Here is a 17,130-nt window from a genome sequence, read left to right as displayed (position 1 = left end):
TTAAATAAAAGGATTTAAACATAAACAGGCTTCACTATGCTTGTTTATTTTCTTTATCCTTGATATATTTGGAGCTACTGTTGAGCAGCCACCGCATATCACAGATGCCAGATTAACACATGCTTTCATGACCATTATAATGTGTGGTCCACGCTATCTGGTAAGAGGCGTATGCTTAGTGTTGGTGTTTGATGTTGGTTAACCTTGTCTACATTTCTGCACCTTATGGACATTTTTTGTACACCATTGAAAGTACTTTGCCTAAATGTAATTCAAGATTTTGCACATTGATATGTTTATTTGATTGTATTTTCACCAATAATGATATTGAATGTTCAGTTATTGCATGTTTTTTGCACCTTCATTTATGTTTATTACACAGAGGATTTATTATGTGGATATTATTTGTTACACTTTGTATATATGGATTTTATCGCTGCTTCTTATTTGAATCCTATAGTTTACAGCGGGTATCATAGTTGTTAGAGTAGCTGATTCTCTTTACTATTATTTTCTATTTACTTTGACCTAGCACAGATTTTCTTTTGATTTTTAAATAACATATATAAATGGAGAAGGTACTTACCTGCTTCATAAGGTATGCATCAACATATCCAGAGATAGCATTTGTATCAAACTCCTTTTTCTGATATTTAATGCGTTTTGAAATAAACTCACAAATATCCTTTATGTTTTGCTCGACTTTATTATGTATGCCAAGAAAAGCTGAGATGCGAGGAAAGTAGTTAAATATCTGGGGAAGCAAATCAGCAATACTTAGAATATCTGGCTTTGTGCTCACTTGTGTTTTGTTCATACTTATGCCAAAGTACATCCAGCCTATCCCTATGTTCTAATTGGAGAGTATGTATATATATATATATATTACTTCCCAGACCAATTTTCAGCTTTTAGTGCTCTCACACTTTGAATGACAATTATGCTACACTGTACCCAAATGAAAAAAAAATTTGTGATATAAGTGAAAAAAGTAAACATTTTGAAAAAATAACAATATTTTCTACTTTATGTTTTAAAATAAATCCAATAAAATCAAATTTTGTCATAGATTTAGGCCAGAATGTATTCTGCTACATTTCTTTGGTACAAAAAAAATCCTGATAAATATATTATAATCGGTTTGTGTAAAAGTTATAGTGTCTACAAGCTATTCTACGTATCACTGAAAATGGATCAATCCTGATATACTGACTGCCTATCTCATTTCTTGAGGCCCTAAAATGTCAGGACAGTACAAATATCCCCCAAATTACCCCTTTTTATAAAGATGACAGACCAAGATATATAGTATGAGGCATAGTGAGTTTTTTTTTAAGTTTCATTTTTTTGCCCACAATTGTTTGGAAAATTAAGAATTTTTTTTTACCACAAAATTGTCAAATTAACAAGTTATTTCTCACACATGGCATAGTTAAACTTGTAATTACACAAAATACATTCTGCTATTCCTCCTGAGTATGGCGATACCACTGCCACATAGAGAGGCCCAACATGTAGGGAGCACCATCAGGTGTTCGAGGAGCATACATTTAATTTTATTTAGTTTCCTGACTACCTATCACATTTTTGAAATTCCCTGGAGCACCAGGACAATATAATTACCCACAAAATAACCTAATTTTGGAAAGAAAACACTCCAGTGTAAATTCTATGAGGCATAATAAGTCTTTTGAACATGTAATTTTTTCCACAAGTTTTTGGAAAATGTGGTAAAAAACGAAAACGTATTTTTTTTACACAAAGTTGTCAATTTATAAGATATTTCTAGCACATATCATGTACATTCCAAGAATTACACCCTAAAATATAATCTGCTACTCCTCCTGAGTATGGTGATGCCACATGTGTGAGACTTTGCCACAGCCTGACCATATACAGAGGCCCAACATTCAAGTAGCACCTTCAGGCCTCTAACACATACCAATAATTACACCCCAAAATACATTCTGCTGAGCAAAGGGTAAAAAAATATTACTTGTGATTTTAGCAGGCAGGAATACTGTCCCAGCACAGGCAAAGCATTTGTCCAGACAGCCAAAGGAACTGTCCAGGCAGCAGGCAGATATATGCCAAAGTATTGGTTCTGGCAGTAGGCAAGAACATGGTCCATAAGCAGGCAGTTCAGGTGGCAGGCAGAGGTATGGCCAGTTCAGGTGGCAGCAGGCAACACTATAAGGCTTAGGACCTTGTTTAGGTAACACCTGAGGACAGGGGTAGAGGCTTCTTCCCACCCAAATCTTTTCAAAGCCTCAGAGTCTCCAGACCCAAATCCAAGAAAACAAATACCTGGAGAAAACAGTTTTCTCCACTCAGAAAATCTACTCTGGAGCCCAGGGCCAATTCTGTACGGCTAGCACTCAGGTGTGTGTTCCTGTGGGCGTATCAGTTACACCTGGAGCGTGTGTTCTTTTCATTTGGAAAAGAGAGAGACTTGTGTAGAAATGATCTACATATAGGTGCCAACCCTTCCCAAACAGCAGTTCTATCAGTTGCCAGACAATTTTGCCACTTGTCCCCATATAGGTAAGTTTTCCCTTCTTTCTCTCTTTCATCTACCTTTCTCTCAGATGTATCCTTGTCCCCTCTCTCCCCCCAACTCTTTTCGCCCTTTCTCCACCCTCCCCCCCTCTCCCATTTTCTTCACTCTATCCCATCTCTCTCTCTTTCTTATCCCCTTCCCTCCCTTTCCTTCCCCAATTCTGTCCTGGGGGGGGGGTTCCAACCCTGTTTACCACCTCCCCACTGTAGCATTCCAGCCTGTCCATTGTATGCAAGCCTTGGAGTTAGAATAGACATAAGATCAAATCTCATGATGGCTACGTTATGTAAGTCATCTCAAACTGTATTTAACCACTTTTACCATGGCAACCATGTGGGAATATAATAATATGTCTGGGAGGCTAGTATGGGCCCTGAGAATTTGTGCCCCCTTGTCCGGGCACTTTGATAGACAGATCATCCGTACAATCCTGCGGGTGATCTGTCTATCAAAGTGCCCGGACAAGGGGGAGGGGCTGTATGAGACGGCGCACGGCTGGGAACACACAGCTATTGAAATTAAAGCTGTGATGTTCCCGGCGCTGTGATCAAACAGGTGGTTGGAGGCGGCTCTCCTGCACTATAACATGATATAGCTTTTCATGATGGGCAGCACCAGGAGCGGGGGGCAGAGCTCTATTTGTGGTACAGTGTCGCACAACCGCACAATTGTTAATTAAAGTAACACAGTGCAGCATCACAAAAAATGGTCATAAAGGGGGTTAAATCTTCCCGAGGTCAGGTGGTTAAAGTAGTTATAAATAATAATAAAAGAGCTTTTAAAAAATATAAAAAAGAAGGAACACTATCATCATTAAAATGTTACAAAGAATATAATAGAATATGTAAAAAGGAAATCAAGGCTGCAAAAATTCCAAACGATTGACAGATTGCAAAAGATAGTAGGACAAACCCCCAAAAATTCTTCAAATATATATTAGTAGTAAAAAGGTCAGATCTGAGCATGTAGGCCCTTTACAAAACAACCTACAGTGGGTGACTGCGGACAAATAGAAGGCAAATGCATTAAATACCATTTTCAGCTCTGTGTACAAAGGAGCATGGAGGAGCTCATGGACCATAATGGGAATTATATTTACACCCCCAAATGATCCACAATGGCTCAAAATTTATATGGTCCAGAAATATTTAGACAGAATAAATATGAATAAAGCACCTGGATCAGATGGCATTCACCCACGGATCCCTAAAAGAACTGAGCTCTGTCATTTCAAAGCCACTGTTTCTAATTTTTAGGGACTCTTTAAAGCGGGAGTCCACCGGGACTCCGCGTTTTTGTTTTTTTTTAAAAGCCAGCAGCTACAAATACTGCAGCTGCTGACTTTTAAAATAGTGACACTTACCTGTCCAGCGCGCCCGCGATGACGGCACCCGAAGCCGATCTCTAGGTCATCTGTCGGGTCCTGCTGCCGCCATCTTGGGTATGGGAATCAGGAAATGGAGCCTTTCGGCTTCATTTCCCGGTTCCCTACTGCGCATGCGCGAATCGCGCTGCGCAATAAGGACGCTCCCCGCTGCCTCTGGGATCTGTGTGTTTCCCAGCAGGCAGCGGGGCACTTGCGGGAAGGGGCGGGCACTTGCGGAAAGGGGCGTAAGTTACGCCCCTTTCCGCAGAGAGCTATCCCGGAAGTGGGTGCAGTTACCTGGATTATCCAGGTAACTGCTCCCCCCTCCCCCCTGAAAGGTGCCGATTGTGGCACCGGAGGGGGGGAGGGTTCCGATGAGCGGAAGGTCCACTTTAGGGTGGACCTCCGCTTTAATGACTAGAATAGTACCACTGGATTTTCATAAGAACAATGTGGTGCCTATATTAAAAAAAGGGTTCAAAGTCTTTACTGAGTAACTATAGACTCTAACTTCTATAATCGGGAAGATACTGGAGAGTTTAATAAAATACTACATAGATGAGTTCTTGGTGAAAATACATATTTTAAGCAATGGACAGCATGGATTCATGAATGACAGAAGTTGTCAGACAAATCTGATTTCTCTTTATGAAGAGGTATGTAAAAGCTTAGACAAAGGGATAGCTTTGGACGTAGTATACTTGGATTTTGCAAAAGCATTTGACACAGTTCCCCACACACGGCTAATGTGTAAAATAATTTCTACAGGCTTAATAAAATCAGTTTGGAAATGGATAGAAAACTGGCTAAAAGACAGAATTCAGAGAGTAGTTGTTAATGATTTATACCCTGAATGGTCTAGGGTTGTTAGCGGTGTACCTCAGGGTTCAGTGTTGGGACCCGTGACATGTATAAATGTAAAATGATATAGGGTGTGGGATGAAAAGTATCATTTCAGTATTTGCAGATGGCACCAAGCTATGCAGTAGAATAACATCCTTACAGGATGTCTCCAATTTACAAGCCGACCTCAATGCACTGTTTAATTGGGCAACTATGTGGCAAGTGAGGTTTAATGTTGATAGATGTAAAGTTATGCACTTGGGGGCTAAGAATATGCATGGATCATACATACTAGGGGGAGTACAACTGGGGGAATCAATGTTGGAGAAGGATTTGGTGTTCTTGTAGATCATATCCTTAATAATGGCATGTAATGCCAAGCTGCAGTTTCCAAAGCAACAAAATACTTTATTGTATTAAGAGAGGAATGGACTCCAGAGAGAGAGAGAATTTTGCCCCTGTACGACCTTATATGGAATATGCAGTTTAATTTTGGGCTCCAGTTCACAAGAAAGGATATTGTGGAACTGGATAATATGCAGAGAAGAGCAACCAAACTGATAAGAAGCATGGAGGAGCTCAGCTATGAGGCAAGATTAGAAGAACTGATTTTTTTCTTTCTTGAGAAAAGTAGATTAAGAAGAGATATGATCAATATGTATAAATGCATAAGTGGGCCACATAATATGGTGTTCAGCTATTCGCTTTAACCACTTAAGCCCCGGACCAATTTGCAGCCAAAGGACCAGGCCCTTTTTGTGATTCGGCACTGCGTCGCTTTAACTGACAATTGCGCAGTCGTGCGACGTGGCTCCCAAACAAAATTGGCATCCCTTTTTTCCCACAAATAGAGCTTTCTTTTGGTGGTATTTTATCACCTCTGCGGTTTTTATTTTTTGCCCTATAAACAAAAATAGAGCACAAATTTGAAAAAAATTCAATATTTTTTACTTTTTGCTATAATAAATATCCCCAAAAAATATACATAAAATTTTTTTTTTCCTCAGTTTAGCCCGATATGTATTCTTCTACATACTTTTGGTAAAAAAAAAATCGCATTACTGATTATTGCTTGGTTTACGCAAAAGTTATAACGTTTACAAAATAGGGGATAGTTTTATAGCATTTTTATAAATTATTATTTTTTTTACTAGTAATGGCGGCGATCAGCAATTTTTATTGCGACATTATGGCGGACACATCAGACATTTTTTACACATTTTTGGGACCATTGTCATTTATACAGCAATCAGTGATATTTAAATGCACTGATTCCTGTGTAAATGACACTGGCAGTGAAGGAGTTAACCACTAGGGGCAGTGTAGGGGTTATGTATGACATGATGTATTTTTTTTATTGTAGGGGGGCGTGACCTGGCTTGTAACATCACTGATCGTCCTTCCCTATAAAAGGAAACAGACGATCGGTGACAGCCACACAGGGAAGCACGGGGAGAGGTTTGTTTACACAGACCTCTCCTTGTTCTTCAGCTCTGTGACCCGATCGTGGGACACCAGCGGTGACCGGGTCCACTGGTCCCGCGGCCATGGTCACGGAGCACATGAGGGTACAACACACCAGGCCACATCATGGTACAGGGCACAGCACATCAGGGTACAGAGCCTAGCACATCAGCGTGCAGGGCACATCAGGGCACATGGCACATTATGGGGCACATAGCACATCAGGGCACATAGCACATCAGGGCACGGGGCACATCAAGGCATGTGGCACATCAGAGCACAGGGCACATTGAGGCATGGGGCACATCAGGGCACATTGGGGCACATAGCACATCGGGTCACATTATGGCTTGGGGCACATCAGGGCACATGGCACATTATGGGGCGCATCAGGGCCCATAGCACATCAGGGCACGGGGGAAACATCAGGGCATGACGTACATCAGGCCACATGGCACATCAGGGCACATGGCACATTGGGGGACATCAGGGCACATTATGGCACATCAGGGCACATGGCACCTTATGGGGCACATCAGGGCACATGGCACATCAAGGCATAGGACATTGGGCATAGCACACATCAGGGAACATGGCACATCAGGGCATAGGACTTTGGGGCACATCAGGGCACAGAGCACCTCAGGGCATGGGGCACATAGCACATCAGGGCACGGGGGCACATGATGGGGCACATCATGGGAGCACATTATAGGGCACATCATCAGGGCACATCATGGGATCTTACTAGCCAGCATGCAGAGTAGCGTAGGAAGCACCTGTCTGTAATAAATTCTCTCTCTCATGTCACGCAACACTGCTTGCTCCCCGGTGGCCCCTCCTCTCTTCTCGTCTATCCCAGTTGATCTTACAAGCCAATGGGGATAGACGAGAAGAGAGGAGGGGCTGCCGGGGAGCGAGCAGCGCTGCGTGACATGAGAACTTATTACAGACAGATGCTTCCTGCACTACTTGGCATGCATCTCGATCTACTCGTCAGGCACCAGCTGTCGGCGGTTGATGGGTAGATCGCTGCGCACCGCAGATGAGGCTGAAACCGGCCCACACTGGCCATCGGTCCACCGGGAATCTCCCGGTAGTCCCGATGGCCATTCCATCCCTGTATATAACTATGTGGTCTGGTTACCACTGTCTGGAAGTGAGTGAAATTCCAAAATTTTCAGTTGTTAAAAGAACAGTAATAAGGGGGATCTTCCAATGGGGACACTTCTTCTGTTTGGTTTTCCCCTACTCTGGAAAGATTTCCTTTTACTTCTGTTGTTTCTACAAGACAGGAAGTAAGGGTAAATCTCCAAATGAACAAAGGTGGCAAAAAAGCCTGAGTAGAGATTTAGCCATGCACTATGCATTCAAAATGAAAAAGAATATACCTTTTGCCTTTCAATATATCTAAAAATAAGGACATAGGAATTTTGAGATGCAAAAAAAAAACCACTTTCAATTAAAAATACACAATTTTTGTAACACTAACACGGCATTGCATTAGCATGGCCACCCTGATGAAAACTGATAACTCTCAGTTCAGTACTACAGGTTCCTGCACTCCATTGCTCTTTATGCCTTAAAGACCAATAAAAAATAAAAGTAATGCTTACCATAATCTTGGGTGTGCCTACCAGCCTGGCATTTTCACCAAAAATTTCAATTAGTTTTTTAAACACTGGGTCATCATATTCAAACCTTTTCCCAAACATGATAGAGCAGATAACATTAGACACTGCGCTGTTCATTATGATGTTTGTGTCAAATGGCTTCCCTAGACGTTGCACAATAAATGAAAGGTAAAGAAAAGCAGGGATACATTTTAAGTCATAAAAGCAATATTTCTACTAAACTATAGGTTTGTCTAATTTTGGATTAGATAATATGTCAAGGAAAATGAGTTAACACTAAGGCCGCGTACACACGGGCGGACTGTTCGCCCAACTTTGTCCGCTGAACAGTGTTTCAGCGGACAGTCCGCTCGTGTGTGGGCTTCAGCGGACAGTTTCAGCGGACAGTCTGACGAACAAAGTTTTTCGGAATTTCCGTAAGACTGTCCGCTGAAACTTGGTTTGAGCGGACAGTCCGCTCGTGTGTAGGCTTGTTCGTCAAACTAAGTTCCGCGCATGCTCAGAAAGGATTTACACGCCGAAGGTTGCATTGCAGTGTATAGGACGTCGTTTTTCGAGTCCCGTCGTACGTGCCGTTCACGTCATCGCGCACGCTTTCAGCGGACTGTTCGTTCATCGTGTGTGGTCAAGTCCGTTCATGCTAATTTTGAACGGACTGTTTGTCAAACTGTTTGACGAACCTAGTTGGGCGGACAGTCCGCCTGTGTGTACGCGGCCTAAGAACTGAATAGACAACAGTCATATTAAAATTTGTTAAAAAAAAAAAAAGGAAGTTCCATAGTGAACAACCGACTCTAATGGGAGCCTTAAAGGTAACAAGTGCATTTGTCCATGTTGAGACTTTGAAGCACAAGGCCCACATTCTTGCTTTCTAAAGAAATCAGATTTTTTGCATTTATTTACATCCCTTCCTAAAACTGAACATCAACTTTACATTCAACCTTCAGTCACAGTTGTACAGGCTCATCCGGCACTACAATTACTTGGTCTGATTCCACAAAACACTGTGAACTTCTCACATGTGCATTGGAAACTGCAGTAAGTTAGATAGATGGAGGACCTCAACCATAATCAAGCCCTTTCCTCCCTAGTCTGACTGTCCCTGACTCGCTCTTTTTATTTATTGGATTTCAGTTATTTCAGTCATGAAGGTGCTACATTAGCAGCCAAGTCAACATTGTCTAAAGAAAATTAAGGTGGGCTGCCGACCTTCTGAAAATGCTAGCTGCCTCGCTGTTATGCTGATCCTCTGGCTTTACTACCTTGTGAGTCAGACAGACAGAAATTCCTATCTGCTGCATACTAGTTCTGTGTTAGTGGCTTTAATACAATTGCAAATGATATTTCAGTTTCTGCACTTGTTATAGAGGCGAGAAGCACTACAGAAAAGCGGAAGAGGTTCGGGAGTGCTGCTCCGAAAAGAATTGGTTGCTAAATGTTGCAATAACTAAAGAGTTCATTATTGATTTTAGAAAACAGTGTTTTATAGTGTTCCACTATACATAAATGGGATTTGTAAGGAAATTATATTTCTGAGGATCTAACTTAGTCAGCTAATATTTTGGCAGTTACAAAAAGTCTCAGCAGGGATTGAATTCTTGAGAATACTCAAGAAGAATGGACGGGAAGTACAATTGATGGTTAGCGTTTACTTCTCTTCTATTGAAAGCATTCTGGCATACTGTTTTTAAGTCTGGTATGTGTTTGGCTCAGTGACAGACAGAAATGTAAAAATATTACACATATAATTATTGGTTGTCAGCATCCCTCCATGGAGAATATTTTGTGTTCCTCTTGTTTCTATACAGCAAAATGTATTGTGAAAGATTGCTCACACCAAGGCCATTTTTTAGTTCAATCAGAGTTTATTGAGATTTTAAGGTCGGCACGTACAAGGTACAGTGCATGAAAAAAGATGGTTAGGGCATTACCTTTTGACCTGTTGCCTTCTGGTAGATAGTGTGGGAATATTAAGGTTCAAATGAACAAATTCTGGGATAGTTTCTTACCTAGGGCTATGGTTAGGGCATTGCCTTTTGACGAGTTGCCTTCTGGTAGATAGTATGGCTATATTAAGGTTCGGATGAACAAATTCTGGGATAGTTTCTTACCTAGGGCTATCAGTGCACTTAAAGCGTTTCTTACCCCAACATTTTATATTTCTGATATGTGTCTGCTATACCATGTACTTGCATGAGAAAGTGTCCTGTTTTCTTTGTATCACTTCCTTCATGTGAAATCTCTGGTGTCCCTGTCAGTCCCTCTGATTTCCGCTTAGAAACTGACCACACTAAGCAGGGAAGCACATTGGGGTCATTTCTCTAGCTATGCTGGGAACTCAGTGTACTCTCATCCAATGATCAGACCTGTCCTGACACACCCGTGCTGCATAGCCATTCACTGGGAAGCTCAGTGTGCTGCTGCTTCTCCTCCTCCTAGCTCTTATGCAGCTGAGAACAGAGGGAATGTGCTCACTTATAAAAAAAGGGAAAACTGTATTTATGTTTTTTATATATAAACAAAAATGTTTTGCCTTTCATTTCTATTTTAAAGTGAATGGGTTGTTTTTTAAGGTGATCATATACAATCAATTTAAGCAAATAAATTACTGGGGTCAGAGCAATAATGTGTGGCTATTATAAGAGTATCTGAAGAGTAAAATGGTATCAAAGCCTGGTGTTATCGTTTTAGACATTTTAGTTTAATATATTTTATTAAGTAATAATATATTTTTTGCAGTTTTGGTTGGTTGGTTTGTTGTGTTTTTGGCAATGTTTGCCAAATTGTATTGTATTTTAAAACAATGACAATTGATGCTTTATTCTATAGGAAAATACTTTCTGTGTTACCCTTAAGAAAGCTTTCTTTTAATATATATATATTTTTAAATTGAATTGTCAAAACAAAACAAATTAGACAAATTGACTTGCTTCACAAGGTACCATAACTGCCACAAAGATCATCAGAAGGGAACTATTATTGTTACCATATCACAATTTTAGTTACACTCTGGAATACAGGAATTTTATCATTTATGTCAGAAGAACCTTATCTGATCCCAACTTCTCCTTAGCTAGTGTGAAGAATTCCCCCTCATTTAATAACAGAATGAATATATTTTGAACAGTTTCTATTCAATAGACCTCATTACCATTGTGTGACTTAAATTTTTCTATAAGAGGAAGTAATTCATCTTGTATTTTGGCTTCTACTGTTTTCTTCCCCATTCCAAAGTCTCGAAGGGTTGAGAGTGTGAACCTCCTTAAAGCTTTCCAAAGTTCTCCATTACTAAATATTATACCTAAAATACAGATAATGAAATGTAATTATACAGTTAATTCTCTAACATTAATACCTTTATGTAAAAGGCCAAAAAAGACCACAAAGTGCAGTAGCTCACTGTAACCAATCAGAAATTTTCCTTCATACCTTGAAATTCAATTGGTTAGTTTGGGTAATTACTTTTCAGATTAATTTGTATATTTTTATAGTTGTTGAACTTGCTTCTAATAATCCATGTTTAGTGGCATCACTAGGGTTGGAGTCACCTGGTGGGGTAAAACATGGTGTCAATCCCTGGGGTGGCACCATGTTTTATCACACCGCCACATTGGTGCAGCTCCCCCCCCCAGCCTGGGACAGGGCTCTAGTGTCACCCCTCTGGCAGGTGTCACCCGGGTGTGATCCACACCCCCATAGCGACGCCACTGCCCATCCTCACAGCTTGTGTATGATGCACTTGATCTTTACTGATTTGAGTGAGCTGGGGCAAACCTCTGAAACATAAAGGAAGAATACAAATTTTTGTATGGTGATCACATTATCTCTTAACTAATGCATCAAGAATGTAGTGAGGAACCATATAGTTTCTCATTATTGGTGGATTATTATTATAATCATTTTATATAGCGCCAACAGTTTATGCAGCGCTTTACAATGTATAGGGGGGACAATACAATTACAGTACAATACAAAAGGTACAGGAGGGCCCTGCTTGTACAGCTTATATTCTAAAGGGAGGGGGTGGTGGTACAAAAGGTAATACCTGCAGAGAATGATTTGATGGGATTTGGTCTTAAAGCAAACTAATTTATACAGTTAACATTCTAAATGAATTGCATAGGACTCATAATTGGCACAAAATGACAAACTATATATAAAAATTAAATGATGATGCTAGCCATACCTTTTTCTTTAAATAAAAGCTTGAAGATGGGTACATCGGCTCTTTCTCCAAAATCATCAGCTCGGTTGACCAGGGCATCCTTCACAGCACTGTATCCCACGATCACCACAATCTTTTTAGGTCCAAAGTGTACAGTGAAGATTTCTCCATACTTTTCAGAGAGCTGCAATACAATTTGATTTAAAAACCTTTGCTCCACTGCAGTCAGTTGCATTAAAGGGTGAATGTTTCTATTAGACAAAGCTTGGAAATGTTCATCTTCAAAGAACCAAGGTTTTCTGGATAGAGCCATTTGGACTCGAGGCTAAAGTTTAAGGCATTTCACATTTTGCCCTGATGAGACTTAGAGACTGGAACAGGTACAGTAAATATTGTGGTCCAGCAAAGACTGTATGATTTTAAACAGTTCCAAACCAACAAACGTGTAAAAACCTCCTGCACTTGAGAGTAGACCCCAGGGGTGGCAGTTGTTTAGATTCCCCATATTCTACTGTATATTGTATGGTTTATTCTTAGCAAAGCAATGATATTTATTAATATTATGCTTTGGATTATTCGTGATGTTGGACAGTCATTTGCTATATTGCACTTAATTGTTCCATTGTTTCAGCGTGAAGTAGATTGTAAACAAAAGGTGTCAACTCCCGTCCATGAAGTAGGGGGGTAGGGCCTCTATTTGACAGCAGACATACCTTTTGGTTATATAAGAGCTGAGGAAAGGTGAGGTTCAGTTGGCTCTATCTATGATGTGACATGGACTCAATGCTGTTGTTGGACCATGATAAGTTGTTTTACATCAGATGGTTTATGGGTACTATACTTACGACTTTTTAGCAAAAAAAATACAAAAATACAGGTTTTGCGGATAATGCTCTAGGCTGGTGCGCACTCTGTTTTGTTTTATGATTGTTCTAAACACCCAGTTGATGGGGCATTTAAACCCCTATGTGAGAAGTCACTGTTAAATATCAAAATACAGACTGTACTTTAAACAATACTTTTAACAGCAAAAATATAATTTTTTTAAAAAGTTTAGGATCGGAAAAAATCCTAAACATCCAAAAAAAAAATAAGCTCAATTTGTAAAAAAAAAAGGACAGTTTCTTTTCTCTGTTCCTCACCTGTATCAATACTGGTCATTCATATAATGTTAAAAAATCAATCTGCTCTGCCACCAACAGCCTGCTTAATTATTGTTTGTTGCTGTGTTTTTTGTGCCTTGGCACATTCCACTGGTTCTTCCTATTGCATAGTGTAGTACCCTGTTAGCCCTTGTACACACACGGTCGGACATTCCGACAACAAAATCCATCAAATTTTTTCCAACAGATTTTGTCCGAAACTGGTGTTGCATACACACGGTCGGACAAAGTTGTCGGAAAATCCGATCGTTGCGACGGGACGGACTGCGTTGCGGCTAGTAGCCAATAACTTTGGTCTCGTAATTTGATCTGAGCATGCGTGGCACTTTGTCCGATCGGAATTCTCTACAAATGATTGGACAAAGTCTGATCGGATCATGTTGTCTGAAAATTTTATATCCAGCTCTCAAACTTTGTTGGTCGGACATTCCGACGGAAAAAGTCTGATGTAGCCCACACACGGTCGAATTATGCGACAACATGGTCCGATCGGACCTTTTCCGTCTGAATTTCTGACTCTGTGTACAGGGGCTTAGGCATTCCCTGCTTCCCTGTGCTCCCTGTTACTTTTGTTTTCTGCTCTCATCGAGTAAATACCTTTATAGTGGGCTTTTTTTCAGCAGGAACATGGGGGAATGCAGTCCTGGCTCCTCCAGAACAGAATGTATGTAGTGGCAAGAGGTACTAGAGTGTGCTGGATGGTCTATTGACACTGGCTGCTGGAGAATCTGTGGTCGCTGGGGGAATCTTTTGTTGTGGGGGTCTAGTGTTGCTGGGGAGGTTTATTGTTGCAGGTGGATGATCTATTGTTTCTGTAGGAGGGCTCAATTGTTTCTGGGAGAGATCTACTGTTGAGGGAGGGGTCTATTGTTGCTGGCTGTTTGAGGGTCTATTGATGCTGACTGCTAGGAGATCTATAGTTGCTAGTGTGAGTCTATTGTTGCTGGGGTGGGGGCAGTTTTTTGTGGTGGCTCTATTCTTGCTGGGGGGTCTATTGCTCCTGGATGGATATTTTGTTGCTAGGCATCTATTGTTGATGTGGGAGGGGGGGGGGGTCTATTGTTGGCTGCATGGGATCTATTTTATTGATTTTCTTGTTATCAGTGTAAAATTCCTTACAAAGTACTTCCATACAAATTACTTGGTTCTCTATTCTCTAAAAGGAGTGGTACTGGGAGGTGGGTAGAGGGTGTAACTAAGGGACGGTGTTCAGAGGTGGAAGGGGTTAGTACTTGTACCCATTCCCTGAAAAAAAAAGCTATGCCTTTATATGTTGCAAAGTCTGGAATAAACTACATTGTATTTCACTCTAAAGCCTCGTACATACGATCGGATTGTTGGCAGACAGAGACTCAGACTTTTGTCCGAAGGACATGTGCCTGGATTTTGTCCTGCCCACTATTGGCACACAATTGTCGGCCAACAAACACGAACGTAGTGATGTACTAGACGTGGTATTTCAACTCTTGAGCACCACTCTTTGGGCACCTTCTGCTAATGTCTTGTTTGGTGAGCATTGATTACGAACATGCGTGTTTGACTTTTGTGTGACGGACTTGTGTACACACGATACGAAAATCTGACAACAGACCGTTGTCCACTGAAAATTTACTAGCCTGCTAACCAACATTTGTTGGCCGAAAGTTGGACAACAATTGTCTGATGGAACGTACTAACGGTCGGATTTTAGGCAAACAGTCTGTCGTCATCACACAATTCCCTGCCGAAAATCTGATTGTGTGTACGAGGCTTAAAAGTCTCTGGGTGAGTTGACACGTTCTGTGAATTTAGCCTGATCAGCAAACTTCCATACTGTCTGCACAGACAGTGACTGTGCTATATGTAATTGCTCATGGCAGTATTTGAAATAGAACACAATCAATTGTAGATCTGATTCTTTTGAATGATCTTTTGTTATAACAGACTTCAATTTTCACAGGCATTTATCAATCACCCCACTGATCAGGCTATTAACTCAGAAAGAAAGCAAGTACCATCCTAATGGGAAGATCCACCCTATTTGGCCTCATCTTGGATTTTTGTCTTGAGTATAAAAGCGATTTATAATCTAAAAATAATCCTTAAGGGATCTCACTTTTTGATGTGTTTCTAAGGCCGGGTTCACACTATAGCGATGCGGGAACGCTGCGAATCCGCAGCGTTTACCCGCATCGCACACCTCCCGCCGGCAGTTCACACTGCCCTATGCGGATGGCTGGAAGTGTCAATGTTATGTTAATGACACCCCCATGCGATCCGATTCTGTTGCGGACCCAAAAAAGGGTCCCGTGCGAGTTTGCTGCGGGAGCGCTGCGAATTCAGCCATACTATCTGTATGGCTGAACTCGCACCGCTACGGAGATCGGATGTGATTTGCTGTGCGAATCACATCCGGATCTCCCCCCGCAGCGGTGTGAACCGGGCCTAAAAGAGGCAGTGAAGGCAACTCCCCCTGATGGGACACAGACAACACAAAACAAATCTGACAGGGGTCTCAGCCATTCTTTTATTCTTTTTGCTTTGCATACACTTCAATTCGTTTAGATGAGCTTGATCACTAAAGCACCAAAAAGACACCTGATTTGATGCATAACATAGAGATGTAACATGTAAGGGTATATATTTTTTGCAGCATAAGGTATATAGATTGATGAACATAGTGGCTACATAGTGATGTTGAGGATATACTTCTGACAGATCATATATTTCTAGTTTTGGGAGGGAGATATGTTTAAGACCATTAGAAATATACACTATATTGTCAAAAGTATTGGGACACCTGCCTTTAGACCAGGGATATGCAATTAGTGGACCTCCAGCTGTTGCAGAACTACAATTCTCATGAGGCATAGCAAGAATCTTAGCCCTTGTACACATGGCCGGAGAATCCGACAGAATGTGTCCTATCGGACCGCTTTGTCGGATATTCCGACTGTGTGTGGTATGCATCGGACTGTTTCCGTCGGAATATCCGTCGGACCAAATTTTCCAACTTGCTGGAAATATTTTCCAACAACTTGGTCCGACCGTGTGTATGCAACAGTTTCGGACAAAATCCGTCGGACAAAATCCAACGGATTTGGTTTTCAGAATGTCTGACCGTGTGTACAAGGGCTCATACTTTTACAGATTTCAGGTGACTACATCTGCCAACAGTACAAAATAAGCAAATAATATATGATGTTAAAAGATCTCAAATATAATATAATTCAACATGGATGATTAATTTGATATACTATATCATATATACATATATATATATATTTATATTGCAACCAAGAAGCCTTATTATAAATATTAATATTAACTGGTACTACCTCCATCAGTGACTCATATGGCTTTTTCAAGTTCACCAGATTGAGGTTCCCAATTAATGGAAGAGGTTTAGGACCTGGTGGCATATTTCCATTGCTCTTCTTAGATCCATTGATCCAGTACAAAAATAATACAACACATGTTGTAAAATACAGCAGCAAGTCAATCCTTGTCAGAAGGTAGATGAGAAAAGTCATAGTGAACAACCGTAATGATGATATCATCAATATGGCACAACTTTTATATGCATGCTGTTAATTCTTAACATATTAATCTTTACTAGGGCACACATAAAGTATAATACCCCATTTGGCTCATATCTCCTTCCTTTGTTATTGCATAAGCTTGTTTTTGCATAGAAGCTATGGATTGTACAAACTTGTATAACCCTTTGCCAAGAGGCAGTTATGTTATTTGCAATGTAGTTGTTTTGATGCCAGGACTTGAAGTTCACACATTAAGGGTATGAACTACAAATAATTCAATAGTTAATTGTTCATGTTCAGTTAGGAAACTGTGCAACTTTTAATCATGAAACAGTTTAGCAGATCAGAATATCAGAAATGTAAATGCATTTGTTTCAGAATGCGACATAGGATAAAGTTTCAATGCTGGTATGT

At 40.6% G+C, this 17,130-nt stretch overlaps 1 protein-coding gene across 2 annotated transcripts in view; it reads right to left on the bottom strand.

Moving 5' to 3' along the window:
* Nucleotides 1–16,747, bottom strand: part of LOC143924665 (cytochrome P450 2K1-like) — a 47,460-nt gene extending 30,713 nt beyond the window's left edge. Inside the window, exons 1-5 of one of the 2 annotated variants that reach the window (XM_077449068.1) lie at nucleotides 16,513–16,747; nucleotides 12,054–12,216; nucleotides 11,019–11,168; nucleotides 7,850–8,010; nucleotides 587–754 (exon numbers count right to left, since the gene is read on the bottom strand). In XM_077449068.1, the coding sequence (XP_077305194.1) occupies nucleotides 587–754; nucleotides 7,850–8,010; nucleotides 11,019–11,168; nucleotides 12,054–12,216; nucleotides 16,513–16,734 (864 nt within the window). In that variant the 5' untranslated portion in view covers nucleotides 16,735–16,747. The remainder of the gene's footprint in view (nucleotides 1–586; nucleotides 755–7,849; nucleotides 8,011–11,018; nucleotides 11,169–12,053; nucleotides 12,217–16,512) is intronic. The other variant, XM_077449069.1, reaches the window with a different exon arrangement.
* Between the last annotated feature and the right edge of the window lie 383 nt (nucleotides 16,748–17,130).

This window comes from Lithobates pipiens, unplaced genomic scaffold (genome assembly GCF_037356315.1).
Source record: "Lithobates pipiens isolate NorthernLeopardFrog02 unplaced genomic scaffold, aLitPip1_a1.2 Scaffold_22, whole genome shotgun sequence".
Classification (NCBI taxonomy): domain Eukaryota; kingdom Metazoa; phylum Chordata; class Amphibia; order Anura; family Ranidae; genus Lithobates; species Lithobates pipiens.
Note: the sequence above shows the minus strand (reverse complement) of the source record. Positions and strands in the feature narration are given on the sequence as shown.